The sequence below is a fragment of the Salvia hispanica genome, chromosome 3 (assembly GCF_029641045.1).
Source record: "Salvia hispanica isolate PSC_SH4W2 chromosome 3, Shi_PSC_v1, whole genome shotgun sequence".
Classification (NCBI taxonomy): domain Eukaryota; kingdom Viridiplantae; phylum Streptophyta; class Magnoliopsida; order Lamiales; family Lamiaceae; genus Salvia; species Salvia hispanica.
The window spans coordinates 1,315,230-1,337,086 of NC_142694.1; the positions used below are offsets into that span (position 1 = coordinate 1,315,230).

Below are 21,857 nucleotides of genomic sequence, written 5' to 3' on the forward strand. Positions count from 1 at the left end.
GAGTTGCTCATAAATTTTTGAAAATCATTTATTCTACATAAACTTGTGAAATAATGAAAATTAGTGATAATATATAGTCCAAATAAAACCCATAAATATTGTAGAAGCGTCTCCTTCCTGGATGAATGCAACACCATGGTTTGAATCCCACAAGATACAAAATTTTCATTTTTTTATCCTATTGCAATCAAATTTAACATAAATATCACTCCCTCCGTCCGTGAATAGGAGTCCCGGTTGAGTTGGGTGCGAGTTTTAAGAAAAGTTTGAGTGCAATAATTGAAGTGTGTGATAGTGGAATGCGGGACCCATTTATATTATTATTTGCTTTATTCTTTGGAATAATGAAATCTAACATTAAGAGAGAGAGTGAGAAATTGCAATCGAAGTTTTTATTTTAATTTAAAATTAATTGCAGTTTCTAAATTAAGGGAACAGTGAGGTCATTTTTTATACTCCGAAGATAAAATGTCTAACCGAAACTCTTAATGGCAGACAGATGAAAATAGCCAACCGGGACTCCTATTCGTAAACGAAGGGAATACATCAACTTTATACATTCAATTTAGTAATCTCATCATATTCTTACAAAAAAATACACTCCATTCACTTCATAAAATTATTCATGACGTCACATAAGTGGCTTGATGACGTCATATATGGACACAACCTCAAATTAGATTGTCCATTATTATTTATTCCTCAATTTACCGAGTAACAAGATAATTCATGAAGACAACTCATAACTAGCAAACACACCACCCCACCCCACCCCACCCTACCCCCACTTTGGAGGGATGTTTTCCACTTCTATAAATACCTAACAAATGTTTGCAAGCCCACAAACTACAGCATCACAACTTTTTTTTAAGACAGGTTATCCACCAGCGATCCCAGTAACTTAACAGATTATATTATAATGGGATACAGCGGGAACACCGGTGCGAATGCAAGCCCTCCCTCCGTCCTATCCCCGACCTCCTCCTCCTCGCCTCCCTCGTCTCCTCCGTCCCCTCCCGTCGTCCTCAGCCCCTGCGCCGCCTGCAAGATCCTCAGGCGCCGCTGCGTCGATAAATGCGTCTTGGCCCCTTACTTCCCGCCCACAGACCCCCTCAAATTCACCATTGCTCATCGTGTTTTTGGCGCTAGCAACATTATAAAGCTGCTGCAGGTTAGCTCGAATTTATTATAAATAATTATCTTACTTTTGCAATTTAATGTGTTTTAATTTGGTGGAAAAAATTTGAGGGAATAAGACGAGGAGAGTTTATGAACTTTACATTCTGAAAATTTAGTAAGTGGGAAATTTTTCATGATCCACTAGGGAAGAGTCTTTCTTTAGTCATATTTCCACCAATAAATCAAGAAAAAAGGGGGTTGATTTTTCAAGATTTTCATTTTCTTTTTTCTTGACTTAATTTTTGTTTATATATATGATGCAATTGGACTATCAAAAACTGAAAATGACAATTTATTAAGGTCAATTGGATTAGGCGCCTACTCAATATGAAAACTACTACATGAGATTAAAAATTCTCTAATCATATGTTAGTTTGTAACTAACAGAATTGTTGTCAGCTATAAACAAACATTTTTAACTAATTAATAATGGTACTACTCAAATTAATTGCAAATGATCACTATAGTCATATTTTGACTTTCCTCTCTATTTATTTTCTATTTATCAATTTTCCATTAAAACTTCAGTGTTAACAAAATTTCTGACTTCGTTACTGAACTTTAGGAACTCCCTGAGGATCAAAGAGCGGATGCTGTGAACAGCATGGTTTATGAGGCGAACGCGAGGCTGAGGGACCCGGTCTATGGCTGCGCGGGCGCGATCTGCCACCTGCAAAAGCAGATCAACGAGCTTCAAGCCGAGCTAGCCAAAGCTCAGGCTGAGGTCATGAACATGCAATGCCAGAATTCCAACTTGTTCGAGCTCATTTGCAAGCAAATGTCGTCCGCGAAAAATGAGGAGGAAAATCTGCAGCCGTTTCGCGACAATTCGGCTTTCCTTTTGGACGAGAGCGTCTTGGGCGTGGCTTGGGAGCCTCTATGGGCATGATGTTCCGTTCATCAAATTAAAGATAATTTTAATTTTGACATATATAATACTTACAAGAATATTTATCAAGAAAATAAGTTAAGGATTTTAATTTAGTTGTTGCACTTGTACTGATTCAATTTGAGGTTATGGGTTAGGGTTTGATATACTTAGATATACTATGTAATTTCACAATGTCAATTTGACCAAAGGAAAAAGAAGTGAATCAAGAAAGGGTCATGACTTTACAAAAGGAGTCCCCTTGAAAATAAGAATTCATGTATTTTGCATCTTTTAGTTTTTTGTTCACGTTCCTTCACGGATCGAGTTAAAACGAGACATTATATCATTGACGTGGTAAGTATCCAAAAGATAATGACCAAATACAATTTCATGCCATATGTATTTTAATGCAAAATTAGTACAGAAGAACAAGTGGTTGAAATATTGTTATTAGAAAATAAGGCTCGAACAAAAATTGAGACCAATTTTTCTTGGAATGAGGAGTATTGAAAAGACGAGTAAAATTAAAATATGTCGCGCAACTTTAAAAATCATGATTTTTAAATTGCGACGGATCGTGTCATTAATTGATCAAATTTCTTGATTTTTTTTGAAAAAAGTCCTTTACTTTGAGACAGCAGCAAATTATATTACAAAAATCGACCGTTCAAATTAATAATATTGAATTCTTAAGGGAATAAATTTTTTCCCAGAATTATACAAAAATCAACCGTTCATTCATATTTAATTCTTAAGGGAAGAAAAGTTTTCCCCCAAGTATTTTATCTTGGAGACTACCTACTTAAGTAATGATTAATTGAATTAGAAAGATACTACATATAGTATTGCATCATGATTAGATTTCTTGATTTTGCACTAGTCAAGATATAGAGTACTATAATTTAATTTGCATGATGAGAATTCTGTTAATTCGTCTCTCTCAAATATGTTGGCTGCAAAGATTTTGGGCTATGTACACACACACTTTTATGTCAAAATTTTAATGTAAAGTCTTATATATGTGTGAATTCATAATACTATTCCCTTTTTAAGACAATCACCTGTCGTTTTTCGCCTTTAATATGTCGGCATTCCACTTAGCTAAAATGTGAAAACTATAGCAAACTTTTCATTCAATTCGTTTAGTTATATATAGTGGTGTATATAAATATATAATTGATAAAATTAAAATGTATACTAATATTCTCTTCAATCAAAAAATTGGAAGTTGAGTCATCATAAGTAATTGGGTTTTTTAGGTAAATTTGAAGGTATATGAGTAGACACTTATGTAATAATCACAATATCTTATACTTCAATGAAAGTCACACACCTAACATGAAAAAAAATACTATAGAAAATTTTTGACGATCTAATTTCTTAGGCGATGGAATATTTGTGAAATAAGAAGTCAAATTTAAGTAAGAGTCCGTCAAATCAATATATATAGAACTCTATTATTGGTAATTTAGTATTACACATGATAAGACCTTTGTCCACTCAAATACCTTGAGAATTAATAAATTAATTAAGTATATAGTCTATTTAACGTACCTAAAAATGGACACATTGTTTTCTAAATAAATATTCAACCGAAATCCGCCAAACAAATTGGAAAAATGATGTGGACTTTAATCTGATTAATAATAATCCGGTAACACTTATTGACTATGCATATATGGCTACTTAAATATTAATTAAAAACAATATCTATATCAAGTGCATGATAATTATAATAATAATAAAGTTGTTAATAATTAAATAATTGTGGAATGATCGATTGACGCGTACTAGAACCAACTACTATCTTGATAATCTTGCAATAATGTCTATATTTAGTTAGTTTTCCACTGTTTTATGTCCTTGGATTATGCTAATTTTTCAATAATGACTGAGAAAATTTTCCTATAATACATATTCTAACTGAGAAAAAATCAGAGACCAACATACATAATAGTACAAAATTGAATAGCTTACTGTATTTTGGATTTGTATACTATTTGGCTATACTTACCCATTGACTTTGTAACGAAATATTCCTAAATAATTTTATTTAAGTGAACAAAGTATATCCAATAGCCTTCAAAACGAGTTTAGTGTGAAAATTTGAATGGTTACAATATTTTTTTCATACTATTGTGGACCTTAGTTGTGTTTTATGTTGTAAACAATGATTTCCTAAGCTCGTATTGTGTTTTACATTTGTAACTCCAAATAATATACATATCCAATAATTGTATATTTAATTCCTACAATTTCTACTATTTTTTTAATACTATTAATTTTATATAAATAATACCGTGAAGTCGAATTTGGCATCGAAAATCTAAATAACACGTCAAAGTTCATGAGAAAGAAACAAAGCCAATAAGAACTTAGTTTTCATAAATTAAAGTGTGAAAATTGGTATTTAGTAAATGAATGTACGAGGAAAGGACAAATGATTTGGGTTTGCAACACAACTACATGGAAATACAAATTGTATAGAACTGAAAAATTAAATCAGGTGGAGAAGAAGACAAAAGGCACAATTCTCTATATTTCCTGCCTAATAAATTTATTTCACATACATTAATTATTCTCAGCCATATGGAATTAATTGTTACTCCCAAAAAAAAAGAACTAAAAAAGAACTAAATCGGAAAATGATTGGGAATATTTTATTTATTTATTAGCAATATTTTTAAAACTTTTTATCATAATTATTCTCATAAATCTCGTGTGTATAGTCTTTGATGAGAAGCCATGTATAAATAAAAAATTAAAACACAGCCTAATTGGTAAACTATTTCTCAGTTATCCAATAGATCAAAATTAGATTCATTACAATAACAAATAAGAAATACTCCCTCCGTCCGCGAATAGGATTCCTGTTTTTCCATTTTAATCCATCCGCGAATAAGAGTCTCGGTTCACTTTTACCATAAATGATAATATGGTTCCACCTTCCACTAACGCATTTCACTCACATTTCATTTAAAACTAATATATACAAGTGAGACCTCTATTGCACTAACTTTTTTCCATCCATTTTTCTTAACATTTCTTAAAACTCGTGCCGCTCATTAATGGAACTCCTAACGACAGACGGAGGGAGTAATTATTATCCTTAAAAAAAAATAAAAAATAAAAACAATGGTCGCCTTTTCTTACTTATTTTGCGGCTCACATATCAGTCCTTTAATATTGACTTTCATAGTCTTTTTCTTACTTGAAATAGATAAAGTTATACATGCTGAACTGGGGAGCAGCAATATATTCTAGAGGTATTAAAAATTAAAAATAAATCATGTCACACCAAACAATATTCGTGCTAATAATTTCAATCCCCTTTACATAACGTGTAGGCCCTCATGTTAGAGCAAAAAAAGTTCTCCAACGACGTTCAAAACCTTTATATCAAACTCAATTATTATGTTTCCACACGTAAAAGATAAATTATCAGAAAAATCATCAACTTTGATCAATTTCTAATCAATCGTGCAATTTCAAATACTAATATCTGAGATTATGGAACAATGGTGAAAAATATCAACATTATAATATACTCTCCGTCCCAGATAATTTGGAACACTTTGACCCGGCACGAGTTTTAATAAATCTAATGGAAAGTGAGTTGAAAAAATTAGTGGAATGTGGATCCTACTTTTAAAGTATTAGTTTTATAATAAAATGTGAGTATGAATTAGTTAGTGGAATATGAAATCCAAATGGGACAAATTATGTAGGACGGCGCAAAATGAAATACTGAGTCGAATTATCGGGACGGAGGGAGTACTAATCAGTTGTTTTTAAAGCTTCAAAATTGAACTAAGATTGAACAAAATGTTTTCTAGCAATTTGCCTACTAAACTGGAAATGGCCACAACAGAGAACATCAAAGCAAGTAAAATTTCCGATGCCACAGCGGTAAACGTGAGCTTTACCGATGAATCCGAATACAGAAGCTAGTTTATCACAGCACCGGAAAACTGAACGTAAACAAAAGGGTTCTATGAAAAACACAACTTTTCGACGAATTGAGCTCCAAAATTTTTTTTCAGACAGCTTTGATGTAACAGATAAAAATGTGGTGGAACTACGATATTCGTTTACCTATTTCTGCAGAAGGGGCTCACCGGCTTCTTCGTTTTTGTTTTTGTCCATCGCCTTTCTTGCAAGCTCGTAGCCTGCGAAGTTCATGGCGCCCAGAGGGGCGATCCAGAAGAAACGGGGCACAGCGCCCTTGAATAGTCCGAGAGGTCCTTCATGGCGCAGGATTGAGGAAGCAACAATTGACAATGATACAGAGCTTCCCTGAGGGGCGGTCATTGTCCTCGTCTTTATCACATCGAAGGGAGTTGTCAGGACGGCAGCCAGTCCACCGGATAGAGCCCCGACGGCTATGGTTTCCCAAGGCTCCAGCTCCCGTTCCAGTAGCCGTTGGACAGCCTGAAATATTGAAATATGAATAATGAACATGGTTTTGGGCCGAGTTTCTGTCCCTTTTTTTCGGGTTTAGTCATTTTAAAGCTACATGGAAAAAGCAAGTCGGATCCTCAATCACTAATCAGCTACTACATGAAGCCTATCACACATTTAAAGGTAATTGAAGAGACGTACGACGCGACGAAAGAAATATTTTCCCATGTAAGACTCAATTAAATCACTGGTATTATAATCATCTGGTAAGCTCCTGTTTTGTGAAGCATACGCAATGGACGAGTGCAGATTAACTACAATAATGAGATGAATACCTTCTTCGATTCAGCATAAAGGCCCATGCCAGCAACGTACAATGGAACTTCTCGGCAAAGAGTTGCACCAGTCCCACGGAAAAAACCCCGGAGACCATCGTGCTGCCATGTCCCAACAATAGCTTCACCGACATTATCAAACAGACCAGCTTGTAATCTTTGCTTCAACACCTCACAAGGAATACGCACTGCTGTTCCGAGAACTGTGCTACAGAATGATGCCAAAGATTGAACCTGAACACATTTTTTGTAAAATGAGTACTCTCTATCTTAGGTTTTGATTGATTGAACCGGATGTAATTCAAATAGGACTATGAGATCATCGTGATTCTAACCTGTAATTCAGGTAGCGTTGGTGCAAAATTTATCAAGACAAGCTTGCTTGCTTCCATAATTCCAGTTCGGAGACCATGACTGCACTGATAATTAATCAGCATTCTGACAGAAAGCATGACGACTCAATGCAAAAGAGAAGATAGACGAAATAATACCTAGAAAATTGCCCCAATATGGCTGGAACAGACCCCCTATATAGGCCCCGAACTCCGAGTTGTGGAAGCTGGGATAAAATTTCTGGAAAGGTGAGGGTTGAAGCTTGAACTCTTGTCTGACAGACAAACCAGTAGAGAACAGTCAGATTGCCTCACGAAATGTTGAAATCAGACAACATGCAAAACGCATAGACTAAACCTATTTCACTCATCAACTTAAGTTTTAGATTCTTCCTAGAGTAGCTTTACGGACTTCGTTGGACAAATAATCAGAAAGAAAGTAGTATGCCACAAAATAATGATTAGTTTACATGATTCGGGCATACAAATATTGACTTAATACATAAATACCCTTATCAGGAAAACAAGGCTACACCTCAAAAGGTATATGTAAATAAACTAGCATAAAAAAATACTACAAACCATCATTAATAGGATTTCATATCATACCAAAAAGATAACAAAGTTGGATAGAAAAATAAAACAGATATAGACGATGTTCTGTTTCTCAAGCATTTACCTTAATCGTGTCAACAGGGTGCAGTAAAGATGTAGACAAAGCACACGAAAGCCCCCCGATCAATGCTGCCTTAAGAACACTGCCAGCTGGTATTTCTACTGGTGGAGGAACAGCAACCACAGTAGCAGCTTCAAACCAAATGCTCCTGAAATTCACAGAGAAAAGTTTGTGTTAGTTGATATCAGAGGCTGACAAAGAGTTCATAAAGCATGAAATTATTCTCGATTTACCTTGGATCTTCTTGAAGTCGTTCAGATGGGAGTAAAAGCATGAAGTTCCGGAAATGCCCGTACGATATGGATTGCTCTATATCAGCATTCAGAAAACGCATCATCGCAACAGCATTATCCTCATTCGCGGGCAGTCCGGCATTCTGTAGTGATGCCACAATTTCACTTTTCTGCAGTGTCCCAGACTTGCTCAAACAGAGGCTGGTGTAAGCCCGAAGAATGGTCGGCTCTTTCTGTTCCATCAAGGACAAAAACTGTTTCCAGCCAAAAGATTTTGAGAACAAGTGGCTTCTTGCACGACGCATGAACTCATTGGCATATCTCTTAGGTAGTTTTCTCTTTCTCATGGCAACTTCAAGATCTTCTAGGGTAACTTGCCCATCACCATCTCTGTCCAATTCAAAAAAAAATCTCTTTCCTGCAAACAAAGATTTAGATTGATATCATCATGGTACAGAACTAAAATACAAAAATATATTCAGTGAGCTGAAACTACACAATAGTAAACGTTTCAAATGCTAAAGAAAATATTAATTACTACATTAAAACTGAGATCAAACGGGGGGAAATTGTTCCGGCATGAAAGTTTTTCAACCTATTTTTATAAAGAGCATGAAAAAGAACAGATACTTTGTATTGGTTATGACCTCTTTGGTATCACAGAGCACATGATTGAGGTTGTTTTGAGCCGGATATGGTCATAATAGTAAACAAGTTCATTAATGGAAGATGTTATAGCTCTCTTGTCAAATTTGCTAGCAATCCAATGTCAGAATGAAAATATACCTTCGTAGAAAACATAAAATAAGAGGGAAGGGAACAATGATCTACATTAAAATACATGTAATTGCAAATTTTGTGTGTACATATCATGATATGTGAGACCAAACCACAGCATAGAGAAAATAAACTCAGATACAACTTCTGAACATATCAGTCAATATTTTTGCTTCATTAAACCACTAAAATGCCTTAACATAGTCGACAATTTTTAACAAAGTAATCTTGAAGTGAAAAACGCACCTTCAGCCTCAGTGTATCTGAAGAAGTCCTGGACGGAGATCAGTTTTTTCTTGTCAGGATGGTCTTCTTTCGAAGGTCGCCCGATCTGAGGTAAAAGCTCAATCAATTCTGTCAACGAAACAGTTGACAGAGTCGACCTCAAACGCTCAACATTTGACAAAGGAATACTTAGCAAACCATTGGCTAATTTTTGCGGTGATCTGCCTCGTATTTCTTCCTGATTACCAACATTACTAACACGATCATCGCTAACATCCTTCACGGAAGGCACTCCAACCATACTTGACGGAACACCTCCCACGCGTGCAAACTTCAAATTCCCAAAAAACACATTCACATCTTCTCTTTTATCTTCTAAAATACTAAAAAATGCCTTAAAGTGGTCAAACTGATTAACAGGTGCGGCCGAGGGTTTACACTCAGCACTCTTACATTCATTTTCCTGACCACCCACATCAAATTTCGGAAAATGGTTGAACTGATCAACTACAAACCCTACAAAATACTCAAAAGGAAAATCTTTCCCTTCTCTAACCTTCGACTCCTGCCTAATCTCACTACCAACCCTAGATTTTACTCCAGCTTTCAAACGAGATTCCTTATCCTCATTACTCATCTTATGAGCCTGCCTCTTCTCATGCTTGAATGATCTTGGGAGAGCCTGTACAATGCCATTTATCAAAAACGACAATGCCACATCAAGATGCAGACAGTTTCCCTGAAAGCTCTTATCCTCATACCTCTCTTTCAACCCTTTCCTCGACAATTTTACACTGCCATCGCGACTATCATGTACGCTACTATGCACACTATTTACACCTCTATCCTTAAACACTCCAACAAATATCTTGATTGGAATTCTCCTTTTTCTCCGATCACTTTGACCACTCTTCTTATTCAAATCCAACTGAGCTGCCACCAACTCTTTACTAGCATCATCCAATCCACCATTCAAGTTCCGATTTTTCGAAGCCCCACTAAAACACTGCTCGAAATTTTTAGTAACCTTCTGAAAATTCGATTCAATTGGAGAAAAAGCATTCCTCACCACTTGAATCGAATTCAAAAACGACTCCAACGGATCATTCCCCGATACTACCATCACTTGAAAGCTGAAACCCTAGCTAAATCAAATCCCCCCAAAACACAAATTCAATCCAAATTAATAAACTATACCTTCCTAAACATACAAAAAATCACCACCTATCCAAACTAACCATAAAAAACACCAACAAATCAATCAATCAAACTAACACCGACACCGCTTCAGCTCAATGAGCAGCTCTCCTTCCACAAATCATTCCAGAGCAATCAATTATTGACAAATTATGTCGGCTCTACTCGTGTGCAACAGTATATATCACAACATACATGAAAAACATATGCTGATATACATTTTTACAGAAATAAGTAGTGAATGTGATTCTGAAACGTATGTATTCGAGCTTAGAAAGTGGATAATTAGGTGTATTTTGTGGAATTGTAAAAAATTAGAAATCGTTGTGGAAATTTGTGAGGCTAACAATGTCTCAACTTTTCCAGCAATTGTTGAAACAAATCTGGGGAATCTGAATGGTGATAACGAAGAAGAACAAACAAAGGCGGAAAATTGAGTTGAAATTTCGGTTTAATTTTTGCACGGTTAATTCAGATGGATAGATTTAAAATACGTCATTTGATAATTATATAGATAATCGGTTGTTGAATTACGGTAATACCCTTTAATTCGTCCTTATTCATATGCTTTGACACCATTTCAAGAAGGGGTAATGCTGGCAAGATCCATTTATAGATAGAGTGGGTGACTGGATAATGGCGTGTCACATCGTACTAATATTTAATTAGTTCTAATGATTTGTGGAATATTTTGGTATATTTAATAATAAAAGGGTAAGATATTTAGGGCTTCGTGTCGATCGGGGTTGGTTACCGCTCCGGTGGACCGCAATGGAGGAGGATGAAACGACGTGATGACACGCTGCAGTTTAGTCGTCTCGACCTATCGAATTTTATATCTGATGTTTGAGCATTGTATCAAAATTTCGAGCACTCAATTGGCTATATAAAATTGAATGTTAGTAGTCGAATATTTTATGAAGTCGGACAATTTAAAATTTCGATATTCGGTCAATTTTTTTATTATGGTGGAATTTAAAATGTGTTTTTTTTAATAAAGAATCAAAATTTATGTATTTTGCCATCAACTTTTTTATGCGAAAAATCATTATTTAACTATAACATGGAGTATATAATTCAGCCCTATAATTTAAAATAAATTGACATTTATTTCCGAAGGCTATGTGTATAAATTGGTCATAAATATTGCAGTAAATGAAATTTCCTAGAATGGCATATGGGTGCACCATACAATATGATGGTCCTAATGGATTATTTTTCCAAATTATTTCTCCTCCGAAATAGTGTTTTATTAAATAATAGAGACAGTTGATGAGTTGAATTTTAGGCAATTTGCCATGGAAAGCTAAAAGATAGTAAAATCCAAAATATAATAATCCAATAAAATAAAAACGACTAGATAAGACGATGCAGTGTCAAATCTGCAATAACATATATAAATAAATAAATTGGAATTAATTCTAAAAATTAATAAAAAAAAATTTAAGCCTGCTCACAAACCTCTTGTTTTAAATTATTATGAACCGATTTTAAAGTAAAGTACTTAAAAAGTCAAATCTTATAAATTCCAAATATTGTAGAGTTAAATAAGAGATATGACTTCATTTAAGTACAATACAAATTGAATTAAATGAATACTCCACCCTATTATTTTACAAAGAAATCAATATAAATAGCAAGCATTTTGGCAAAAAAAAGTAAATTAACTTAGCAAATTACATATTTTAATTGGAAAACAAATATCATTGTCCCTCACACTACTCCCTATTTGCCAACAAAATATGTTCATGATCCTCCATCTCAATGTCCCTCACATATCCACTCTTAAATACAACATGTCTGACATTTTATTAAAACTCGTGTCGTTCCCAAAGCTCTCCACTATCAGTATGTAGTGATGTCCTTCATAGGACTAATATTGACCCTCGGTGGGCCCGAATGCCTCCTAGGGCCGGCAGGGGAATCTGAGAACGACAGCCGTTTCTTTGCAGAACCGACTGCTCCCTTCTCAGGCGTCCTGCTAACCGGGCTGGCCACCCGCGACTTAGCTCTTGTCGACTCTGTCGAAGCCATGTAGCCACGAAGTGCAGCCTGTGAGCTCGTGATGCTATCATCATCCCTCACGGACGAGCCAGCAATGCTGTGCCTCCGACATCTATCCGACCGGGCACTTCTAATGCTCTTAGAGTCATCATCCGTGCCATTAGTCCCCCTTGGGCTCGCAGGCCTGAACTTTGAATGTGGTGTGATTTTCGACTTGGGAGTCGAAGGCGACTGCCGGCTGGGAGGCCGGCTTTGTTTCTGGGCAGCTGGAGACTGCATCTTCGGGTCTCCAGAGACGGATACTGAATGGCTTATGCTGCTTTTCACGGAGTTATGGTCACTGTTCTGTTCTTTGCTCGCTGCGTTCCCGTTTTCGTGTGGACGAGTAGCCATCCATCGCTCTAACCAACTCCAACCCCAGTGAGGGTTACTTGGATCCATGAATGTTTGGTTTGCACTGTTTGATGAGGCCCTCCATGTTTGCTGCTACCAAAAACTTTGTGATTCTTCCTAATTGCATTGAAAAAAGTCGGGTTTTTTCTACTTTGGGTCGACTTTACAGTCATGTAAAGTCGACCCAAAATAGAAAAAAATACAAAAAAAATCGAGAGTATTACCTGATGCGTAAATGCATAAGCCAGGGCGCGCTCCCTTCTTATAGCAGCTTCGTACCGGTGGTGCAGATTTGCTTCGATCTGCTCTTTCGACTGCATACTATCATCCCAATCCTCTCCAATCTATACCACAAATTCATCAGTCAAAAGCTTCTAAAAAAATGTTAAAAGCATGAGTGTCTTCAGGAGAACACTATATGTATCCACACAACAGCAGTCTCCGAATTCCCCCAATCTGATAACGTATACGTAATAGAGCTTTGCACGTGACGAAATGATTAACAAGAAACCACCAAAAACAGCATCATGGATCATAAGAAACGGTTAACTTACAGATGCATTCAACTTCTCAACCTCCCTTTTGTGTTTCTGCTGGATCTGTTTTTGAATCGACAACTTCTCATCAGACTTTCTGCTTCTCCCTGCTCGAACCTCAGACTGCATACGGCCCAGCATTTGCATATGTTTCAAAGCACTCGTTGCTTGGCGCTTCACTGATTGGCCTTCCATCAGTGACTTCAGCCTCGCGTGACCTCTCAAAGGCTTCAACGCTCTCCTTTCCTGAAACCAAACAAAGGATTCTCACAAATCATCCAAGAATGGTAATAAGCTCGTACGAATCAAGAATCTTGAAAAATCATGTATATACCAAATGGCCGCGAAGGGCTGCTTGAATCCTGACAGCAGCTATTTCTTCCCTGGTTTTACCCGAGCCATGAGCTGCAGCTGTGAGCCGGACAACCTCTGCAGCAGCATGAGCAGCAGCAACAGCGGCCTCAGCAGCTGCAGCGGTTGCAATCGCGACAGAATAGGCATGCCTACTCTGTTCATTCTCGGCTTCCACCAGCTTCGCCTCCTCCACCGGAGATCGAGAAGCAGGAAGGACTACTGCATTTTCTGCATTGAATGAATCCAAATACAGCACCTCTTTCCCCAAATCTCCCGATTTTCGGTTCCTCTAATCACACAAACAAGAAAAAACATCCAATCTCCATAAACCCCCAAAAAATGTGAAATTTTGAAAAATTACGAAAGAAAATTGGTACCTTTCTGCTACTCTGCCCTGATCCACAGCTCATTACTTTCTTCATTGTATGAAGCCATCCCATTCTTCTTCCCATTTTTCACTGAATGAAACAAATTAACCAATTTTACAGATATTTAAGCAAAAATTCCAGAAAATTTCCATGGCTTTGTCAAATAAATGCAACTTGTCTAAAACAAATATGACAAATTTCAGATAATGAACAGATCTGTGTTAACAATTGAGTCCCACACTTTCAAAGCAGCCATTTAATAAAGGGTTTTAGAAAAAGTTCAAACTTTCCCACCAAAAACTCCTCATAACATTTCAAAGGGAAATAAAAATCAAATCAAATCAAGAGGTATTTCATTAACATTCAACCAAGCTATTTGCCAGAAAATCAAAGCTGTAAAAAAAATTTAAAATTTAAAACAAAATGCGAATTATGCTCAAGTTCAATTAAACCCTCGGTTCAAAACTACTACCTAATTTAGTCGAAATTATCGGATTTAGGCTCCATTTTTTTCAATTTCTTTTTCTCTTTGCTTGTTTCAATTGTAGAAAATGGCAGAAACATGACGAAAACTGAAAATAGGAGTTAAAAATTTGACAAACCGTTACAGAAAAATCTGCTGTTTTGAAATTAAAAAGGCAAATCGTGATTAGGCAAACATGTGATCTCTTCTTCTTCGTCTTCTGCTACTGATTAATCGACAAATCAAGCGGTGAATCTGTCACCAAGGTGGCTTGAGCACTGTCATATTTAAGCGGAAAGAGAGAGAGAATGAAATCTTATTCTGTTAATTTTGGAAGTGATGAAACGTTTTAAGGAAATGCTGTTGAATGATAACGGAAAAGGGTAGTTTCGTAACTTCACATCTGGGTGCGGGAGCCAATAGCAAGTGGGCCAGCTGGGATGTTTGCGGGGCCCTTCAAATTCTGGTAATACTAATATTCTGAAATTTAAAAGTAAGTTAGAAAAATTATGTAATCTAGAGTTATTCTTGATTATCCAAGAATTTTTAACAAATGTCAATACTAATATTCTTTTGGTTGGTCTCGTATGGGAGTGTTAGGGTGTCACCATCTCTTAAAATAACTATATACCATTATTCCTAGTCAAACATTATACGTGGACGAATAATAAGCTGTCATGTGGCAAAAAAAAAAGGTAAAAAACACGGCCAGCAATATGCAACACACTGTATACAACAATTTTTCTCGGCCAGCAATATCCAACATGTTATACACCAATCTATAGATTGTTGTGTAGCGTTTATAATATTGCTGTGTAGTAATATTGTTGTATATGTGGTGTCACGGTGTCACTTTGAGAGATGTTGTCATTTTAACACAAACCACGTATTATTAAGAGGCAGCGGATTAAATTTGAGAGATTTGGTAAATAATTACTTAAAATGAAATGTTTGAAATGAAATAAAGATTATTTATTTTACCTTTAGGTGGATTTGGAAAGATATTAACAATTTGTGAATAAAATTACTTGAGATCATTAAAATATGGAACAAAGTTAATTTTTTTCCAATGAGGATAAATGTTGGATAACCAAATCAAGTGATCGTTTGAAATTAAAACACGTGATTGTAGCAATAGGTATATATGGTTAGAACATATGAGACAAATCATAGTGTGATTATAAAATCAATAGTCATATTTCTTAAATTTTAATTAATTTGGTATCTTATAAATATTTGCCGAAGAAAAAATCTCATTAAATCACAACATGCTGAAAAAAATATACTGAGCCTTTATAATAAATAGTGTAGTACTATATGGCATACTAACTATTTTTTGGTTAATATACATAAATTCTTATACTATACAAACATAGCATGTGACATATGGGGAAAAGCATTTGACTGAGTCAGTGACAATGTACATAAATATTTTTTTATTGAACTTGTACATAAAAAATTAATAATAGGAATCTTTAGTTTGGAAAAAATATGTAAGAAAGACTATTCTTGAATTGTAATAAGGCAATTATAAATTATAATGTCAGCACAATCTTGTCCACATCTATAATATGCAATTTTGTCATAATTCCTGTCAGTTTTTCCCATTATTTGTCTAAAAGTATCATCATTTTTTTGAAAAAATAACTCTTTTTGAAGAAACCACTAGCACAAAAGATAAGATGTAAAATGAAAATTACCCTACCTTTTATACTAATCAAAACAAAACACACATGCACATACATATCTATTTATTTACTTACTGAGGAAAAAATAACACATATAATTTATTTCTAGAGGGAATAACTAATAATTTGTCACTATTGATATTCCAACTTACATTTTTCCACAAAGGGAAAAGTAAATTTGAATTTTGGGTTATTCTCAGAGTCCTCATCACCATCACCATATAAAAATTCAAACTTTGATGTTAATGTGATGTTTTACTTTGACACACGTATGTGCATTATTTATTGAATAATTAATAATTGACCAAAATATATTGTAAATTAATCTCTTTGTTCAGGTGACTTCATTGAATTTTATGTGGCTTAGGGGTAATGTTATTGCGTGTGCTGAAATAAATCTATAACATTGCTCTTGATACCATTCAAACAATGAATAATTTATACATCAAAAAAGATTTATCTTTTTACTTTTCAATTAAAAATACATGAAAGATCATTTTATTCCTAATAAGGGTGGAGACACTAAACCATATACTATGTGGCTTGTAGTTATTGGGATTTGTAGGTTTAATTATTTTGAATTATGACTTTGGTAGGAGAGGTGGACCGTTTCCTAGGAGGCACAAACTCTCAAGTTGGAAACATTACGTTTTGACTTGTTTAATTTGCTCACTTTTTAATAGTACAATAATAGATGTGGTAGCATTAGAAAGTTTATTATAAACTAGATCTCTATTTTTCACTTTTTGGAATTAAGATTACTTGTTACGTGACTAGAGATGCCCAAGGTTTTCGGTTCCGACGGTTAACCGCGGAACCTTAACTTCCGGTTCCGAACTGGAACCGTGACTTTTTTCTTGAACCGGAACCGTCATATTTAGAACCGTGGGCCGGTTCCGGTTTCAAATTTTACGAACAAAAACCGTGAAAAATCGTCGAAAAACCGTGAAACCGAGCCAGAACCGCGAAAAACCGCCAGAAACCGGTAGTTCGGAACTGTGAAAAACCGTAAAAAATCACCGAAAATCGGCGGTTCCAAACCGGAACCGGAACCGGAACGGGAACCGCCGATTTTCGAACCGAAACCGGAATCGTGAAATAGCCTCACGGTTTGGTTCCGATTCCACATTTCCCGAAACCAGAACCGCCGGTTTATGAACCGTGGGCACATGTCTATATGTACTAGTACAATAAGGGTAGAGCATCATTTTAATGACACTATAATTTTTGGAATGGCCTAGTTAGTGATTGAGCTTACCTAGTTGGAAAAATATTACTTCTATATCATACTAATATTTGATGATAATATTATCATGAATTTGCGTATTGCCGTAATAAAATTATCTATGAATGGAAACATATAAAAAGGTGAAAAAAAAAAATATTTCTATTGTTTAAGCTAAGGGGCTTTCCATCGTGATACAAACTTCAAAGTTTTATCAACTAAGTTGTGTTTCATCGTGATGATAAAAATGAGGTTGAGTCTTGGCGTGGGCCATGTCATAGGGAGTACTATAATTTCATTGGCTTTTCGAATAATTGAAAAATCAACTTTGTAGCTCAAAAGTTTGTACCAAAAGTTAAAGCACTACTTCCATTATGAGACTTTAGTTTCGAGCACACACGTTTGCATTCTTAACATTATCTTTTAGTTGAAAAAACTTGCACATTTACGCTCAAACTAGTGATCAATACATTTTTTTGTCAGAAGAAACTAAAAAAATTAGTGAGTTTATCTCACTCCTTCCATTACTAAAATCTTTATATTGGACAAGGCAAATTTTAATACAAAATTAATAAAATAAGAGAGACGGAGTGAAAATGACGTGAGGCCCAATCAAGCATTGTAAATGGTTCAATTACGCAAACTTTTCTATGTCTGCCCCTGATTAGACCCCTATATACATTGGATACGCGTTGTAAATATCAAAGCCCCGCAAAATTTTAAATACGCGTTGTAAATTTTAATACATTGGATACGCATTGTAAATGGTTCAATTACGAAACGAAGTTCAAAATTGTCCATTTTAAATATCAAACTCAAAATTTAGAAAATACAAGCTTCGCAAACTTTTCTGTGTCCACCCCTGATTAGACCCCTATATACACCAGTGTGTAAAGTGGGGACGACTCCTTTGCACTTATAAATTGCTAGTACATTTTTAGTCATGAAATCGTCACTCCATCGACTTTGCCACCAGTTGAAAGAGTACAAATTAGAAAGGCTAGTACTGATGCCTCTTTCAGTATTTTCTGTACAAGCTACAATAATTCATGAAACTATATTCCAAAACACATCAAATTTTTCAAGACAACACTGTCACTTTATGAAGGAAACTGTCATTCAAACTGCAGTCAAAATAAATATCTACAAATACGAGTGAAAAAATTAGATTCTGTTTCTAGTTGGCATCAGAATCAAGAATATCCCCAATCAACACCATCTTTCAAAACACCATCCGTCATGATTCATGAGGCGACGATCCGACCGCTCCCGTTTCACTAGCCATGGCTCGTCCCGAGGATGCACGGTCGTTGTCAGATGGCATCTCCTTACTTTGATCCTCATCGGCCGCCACTTCTTTCACGGGGGCTGATGATTCTGGCTTGTCGTTGCCGATGCAAGGCTGCGTTTGTTTCACTGGGGTTTGAGGTGCATCTGTCTTCAAGGACGGGTTTTTCCCTTTTACTTCCTCCAGCTTTCTTTGCTGCTCGAACATCTCTTGGAGACGCTTCCCTTGCTCTTCGATTCGTATCTGCAGAGTTCTCTGAATCTGAAAGAATATGAATTCGACATTATGGTACTATGTTTTCACCCAAAGATTACAAAAATAAGCTAAATCAGACACCGATTAACGTGCCTCAAGTTGATCGTGTAGCTGCTTCTGAACTTCCATCTGCAGTCGGAGAGCTTCGGTTATGCCCACAGTTCTGCCATCAAAGTTAAATATGAGAAATTGGCCTGTAATTGCAAAAGTAGAGAGAGTGAGAGAGAGAGAGACGCTTTCAAGTCGAGGGATGTCATATCGTTTGCAGTCTTTAACTTCTTTTCTGGATTTCCTGCCAATGAAAAGCATAACACAATCGATTATCCTCGCGAAAAATATGCCATTGCAATCAGATAATCACGATTTTATCCAACACCGATGTCTTTATTTTAGTAAGTATCAAGTGAAAACAAAACAAATGGAACGGAAGTGAAAATAACGAGCAATATAAGAATGCATCGGTATGTACCTTCTGGTGATTCCGGCTTATATCTTGCAGATCTGTATTTCTGAAATTCGAAAGCATAGTAAATATAAGAATTTCCTAGCATCAGAAAAACCAGAATCTCGAAGAAAAGATCGTCTTCTCATACCTGTAAGTGGCTTTTCACATTATATATAGTCAGGCCTTCGACATTCATGATCTTCAAAACACCCTTCGGCGTAGCTCCTGAAATTCAATATTTCTTAGGAACTAAACCTGTATACATCAATTCTCATATCATAAACTGAAAGTTTGTTAAAAAAAAAACAGATGCTCACTGTCGCAACCACCGAGCTTATTCACTGCATCAACAAAAGCCTCATGAAGCTCCGGAGTCCAGCGCATCCGTGCTTTATTTGAGGGCGGAGTTGGAGAGCCTACTGCTGGAAAGTCATTTGAACATGGCACGGGATTATGCTGCAGCTGCTGAATTTGTAGTTGATGTGAAGATGCATTCTGTGGCAGATCCGGCAGCTGGAGGTCATTTTTAAAGTAAATTATTATTTTGAAATATTAACAAGAATCGAGACCATGACACATGGCACAAGCCACATAACATAAACAAACATAATGCCGTTGTGCAGTAACCAATTTGAATTCATTAATGCCGAGTTAGGGTCAATAGAGAAAAACTAATAAATGGTGAAAATAGACGAAAAATGGTATAGAGAAACTAACCTTCGTCTCGGATTCGGGAATATTTCCCTGAACAAGAAGATCGCTCCAGTTTGGATCGAGTGTCTCATCATCAACTGTAATCAACTGCTCGGCCCATTCGTGCCAATTAGTTTTCTTAGAATGGTCTTCTGCTACCATAGGATCTCTAGATGTCTCGATTCGGCCAACCTGGTCCGCCATTTTCAAGGGAGCGTCGAGAAAGCTCTCGATCTCATTCCAGGAAACATCATGGTTCTCCATGGCATAGCCTCCTAACTCTGTGGACTGCATAACCGAGTAAGGATGCTGATTTTGCATAAAAGAATCTCCACCTTTTGGCGACAACGAATACATTGTCGAACATATCGATCCACTTGTGTTGGGGGAGTAATGGATTCTAGTAGGGCATCCAGAATCAGAAGAAAAAACTTGAGGCGGATTTGGAAATTGGGGGAAATTTTCTTCTATAGGAGAAGGAAGAACGTGCAAAGATTTGACCATAGTTCCAGAAACGTCCATGTTCGCTGACTGTGTTTCACCATATGTCTTCTTAAATGATGCAGGGGCCATGCTCAATTTTCTCCATAAACAGGTAAGAACCGAAAGAAACCTAAAAAAATCAAAACTTGTCAATAATATAACAAAATGCCAAAAGAAACTACAATCATCACTTCCATTATACTTCATTCATTGACCCTCAATTAAAAAAAGAATATGTTCCTCGAAGTGAGATATGTTGCGAAAAAAGTACTATGTACTAACATTTAGATAGAACTCGTTAGTGGACATAATAAGGGGAGAGGCTCTATGTAATCAATCTACAAACACTTTCACTGCTTAAAACTAGCAACACTTGTGTCAAATAAGAACTTCAAGAACTCGGGTAAGCTATTTAGAGTTCTAGACGCGATGTCGAGCTAAAGAAGTCGATAAAATGGCATTAAAGTGAACGTATGCAATCAATCTACAAACACTTCCAATGCTTAAAACTAGCAACACCCGTGTCAGATAAGAACTTCAAGAACTCAGGTAAGCTATTTAGAACCCTAAGTCGATAAAAATCGCACTAAAATGAAAGCCAACAAAATCCCACCTCAATTGAAACATGCCAAACCTTAACCATGAAAATCACATGTAACAACTGACTATCCTCATGTCTTTTTATCATCAGTAAACCACCAAAATCAACCAACTAAAAAGCTTCTGAAATCCACAAGTAGACCTAAAACCATCAATTTCATCACACCAATTAGGGAAACTTTCATAGCAGGACCAATTCACACAACAAATCCAACAAATTGATTGAGAAATCTAGCCACTTTTCCCCATACAGCAACAAAGATTCCATCTTTTGGGCAAACTGGAAAAGGGGGATTGTTTAAACACAACTAAAAAGAAATTCACATTCAATAGCAAAAAGGGGCAACACAAAAAGGGGCAAATTTCTCACAATTATCGACGACCCAATTCAATTCAACAAAATCAGCAGCAACATATGCAATCAAACCGTGCAAAGAGGCGATAAAGATTACAAGAAGCTACGGAATTAAACGTGGGTTGAAAAAAGGGGGTTGAATTCAAGGAAAATGAGAAAAAAAACGAACCTTTAGGGAGAATCCGATGGAATATCGGCTGCTGTGGCGGCTGACTAAATGAATCGTCAATAAATAAGAGAAGAATTGGATTACAAATCAATAAATTTTGCAGCGATAATCCAACGTTAGAACTTGCCGATGTTGTAATCGACTTGATGACTTTCCAATTGAAGCAAAGATGTACGAGTCTAATGATTGTGTTGAATAAATTTGTTTTTATTATAGATATAGGAGTTTATCATACCCATTTGGAATAGGGTTATTTAGCTAATTTTCGATTTCTTGAGTTTAAATTAGATAAGTTATCTCTATATTATTTTG

At 35.9% G+C, this 21,857-nt stretch overlaps 4 protein-coding genes across 5 annotated transcripts; 1 reads left to right on the plus strand and 3 right to left on the minus strand.

Annotated features, from left to right (window-relative positions):
* The first annotated feature begins 859 nt into the window (after positions 1-859).
* LOC148929877 (LOB domain-containing protein 1-like) lies at positions 860-2,344 on the plus strand. The gene is made up of 2 exons (XM_089067820.1): positions 860-1,171; positions 1,745-2,344. Exons 1-2 carry the CDS (start codon positions 920-922, stop codon positions 2,066-2,068), a joined length of 576 nt encoding a protein of 191 aa, XP_088923946.1. The 5' UTR covers positions 860-919; the 3' UTR covers positions 2,069-2,344.
* A 3,578-nt stretch (positions 2,345-5,922) lies between these two features.
* On the minus strand, positions 5,923-10,692 carry LOC148929878 (uncharacterized). Its single transcript, XM_089067819.1, has 7 exons — positions 9,051-10,692; positions 8,028-8,445; positions 7,798-7,942; positions 7,278-7,393; positions 7,122-7,200; positions 6,787-7,020; positions 5,923-6,481 (listed from the first exon to the last, which is right to left on the minus strand). The coding sequence occupies exons 1-7, from the start codon at positions 10,150-10,152 to the stop codon at positions 6,146-6,148; spliced, it is 2,430 nt and encodes an 809-aa protein (XP_088923945.1). The 5' UTR covers positions 10,153-10,692; the 3' UTR covers positions 5,923-6,145.
* Positions 10,693-11,856: 1,164 nt separating this feature from the next.
* On the minus strand, positions 11,857-14,673 carry LOC148929879 (protein IQ-DOMAIN 3-like). Its single transcript, XM_089067225.1, has 6 exons — positions 14,484-14,673; positions 13,891-13,971; positions 13,494-13,802; positions 13,178-13,405; positions 12,848-12,967; positions 11,857-12,713 (listed from the first exon to the last, which is right to left on the minus strand). Exons 2-6 carry the CDS (start codon positions 13,963-13,965, stop codon positions 12,072-12,074), a joined length of 1,374 nt encoding a protein of 457 aa, XP_088923351.1. The 5' UTR covers positions 13,966-13,971; positions 14,484-14,673; the 3' UTR covers positions 11,857-12,071.
* A 3,575-nt stretch (positions 14,674-18,248) lies between these two features.
* On the minus strand, positions 18,249-21,755 carry LOC148929880 (protein PHOSPHATE STARVATION RESPONSE 1-like). Of its 2 annotated transcripts, none has more exons than XM_089066833.1 (8): positions 21,546-21,755; positions 19,963-20,551; positions 19,563-19,740; positions 19,394-19,470; positions 19,270-19,309; positions 19,035-19,092; positions 18,894-18,963; positions 18,249-18,806 (listed from the first exon to the last, which is right to left on the minus strand). In XM_089066833.1, exons 2-8 carry the CDS (start codon positions 20,509-20,511, stop codon positions 18,495-18,497), a joined length of 1,284 nt encoding a protein of 427 aa, XP_088922959.1. In that variant the 5' UTR covers positions 20,512-20,551; positions 21,546-21,755; the 3' UTR covers positions 18,249-18,494. The 2 variants fall into 2 exon arrangements, with proteins under 2 accessions (XP_088922959.1, XP_088922958.1); XM_089066832.1 differs by having other exon boundaries at positions 18,296-18,806; positions 19,563-19,758; positions 21,546-21,752.
* Between the last annotated feature and the right edge of the window lie 102 nt (positions 21,756-21,857).

Bases quoted from the DNA above. Each gene is read 5' to 3' on its own strand.
- LOC148929877 (XM_089067820.1), top strand. From the start codon at position 920: ATGGGATACAGCGGGAACACCGGTGCGAATGCAAGCCCTCCCTCCGTC. The intron at 1,172-1,744 runs GTTAGCTCGAAT...ACTGAACTTTAG, and splicing joins ACATTATAAAGCTGCTGCAG to GAACTCCCTGAGGATCAAAG.
- LOC148929878 (XM_089067819.1), bottom strand. From the start codon at position 10,152: ATGGTAGTATCGGGGAATGATCCGTTGGAGTCGTTTTTGAATTCGATT. The intron at 8,446-9,050 runs GTGCGTTTTTCA...CTTTGTTTGCAG, and splicing joins CAGATACACTGAGGCTGAAG to GAAAGAGATTTTTTTTTGAA. The intron at 7,021-7,121 runs GTTAGAATCACG...AAATGTGTTCAG, and splicing joins CAACGCTACCTGAATTACAG to GTTCAATCTTTGGCATCATT.
- LOC148929879 (XM_089067225.1), bottom strand. From the start codon at position 13,965: ATGGGAAGAAGAATGGGATGGCTTCATACAATGAAGAAAGTAATGAGC. The intron at 13,406-13,493 runs GTATATACATGA...GTTTGGTTTCAG, and splicing joins CAGCCCTTCGCGGCCATTTG to GAAAGGAGAGCGTTGAAGCC. The intron at 12,714-12,847 runs GTAATACTCTCG...TTTTGGTAGCAG, and splicing joins CTTATGCATTTACGCATCAG to CAAACATGGAGGGCCTCATC.
- LOC148929880 (XM_089066832.1), bottom strand. From the start codon at position 20,511: ATGGCCCCTGCATCATTTAAGAAGACATATGGTGAAACACAGTCAGCG. The intron at 19,310-19,393 runs GTATGAGAAGAC...TTCGAATTTCAG, and splicing joins ATGTGAAAAGCCACTTACAG to AAATACAGATCTGCAAGATA. The intron at 19,093-19,269 runs GTACATACCGAT...TTTCATTGGCAG, and splicing joins TAAGCCGGAATCACCAGAAG to GAAATCCAGAAAAGAAGTTA.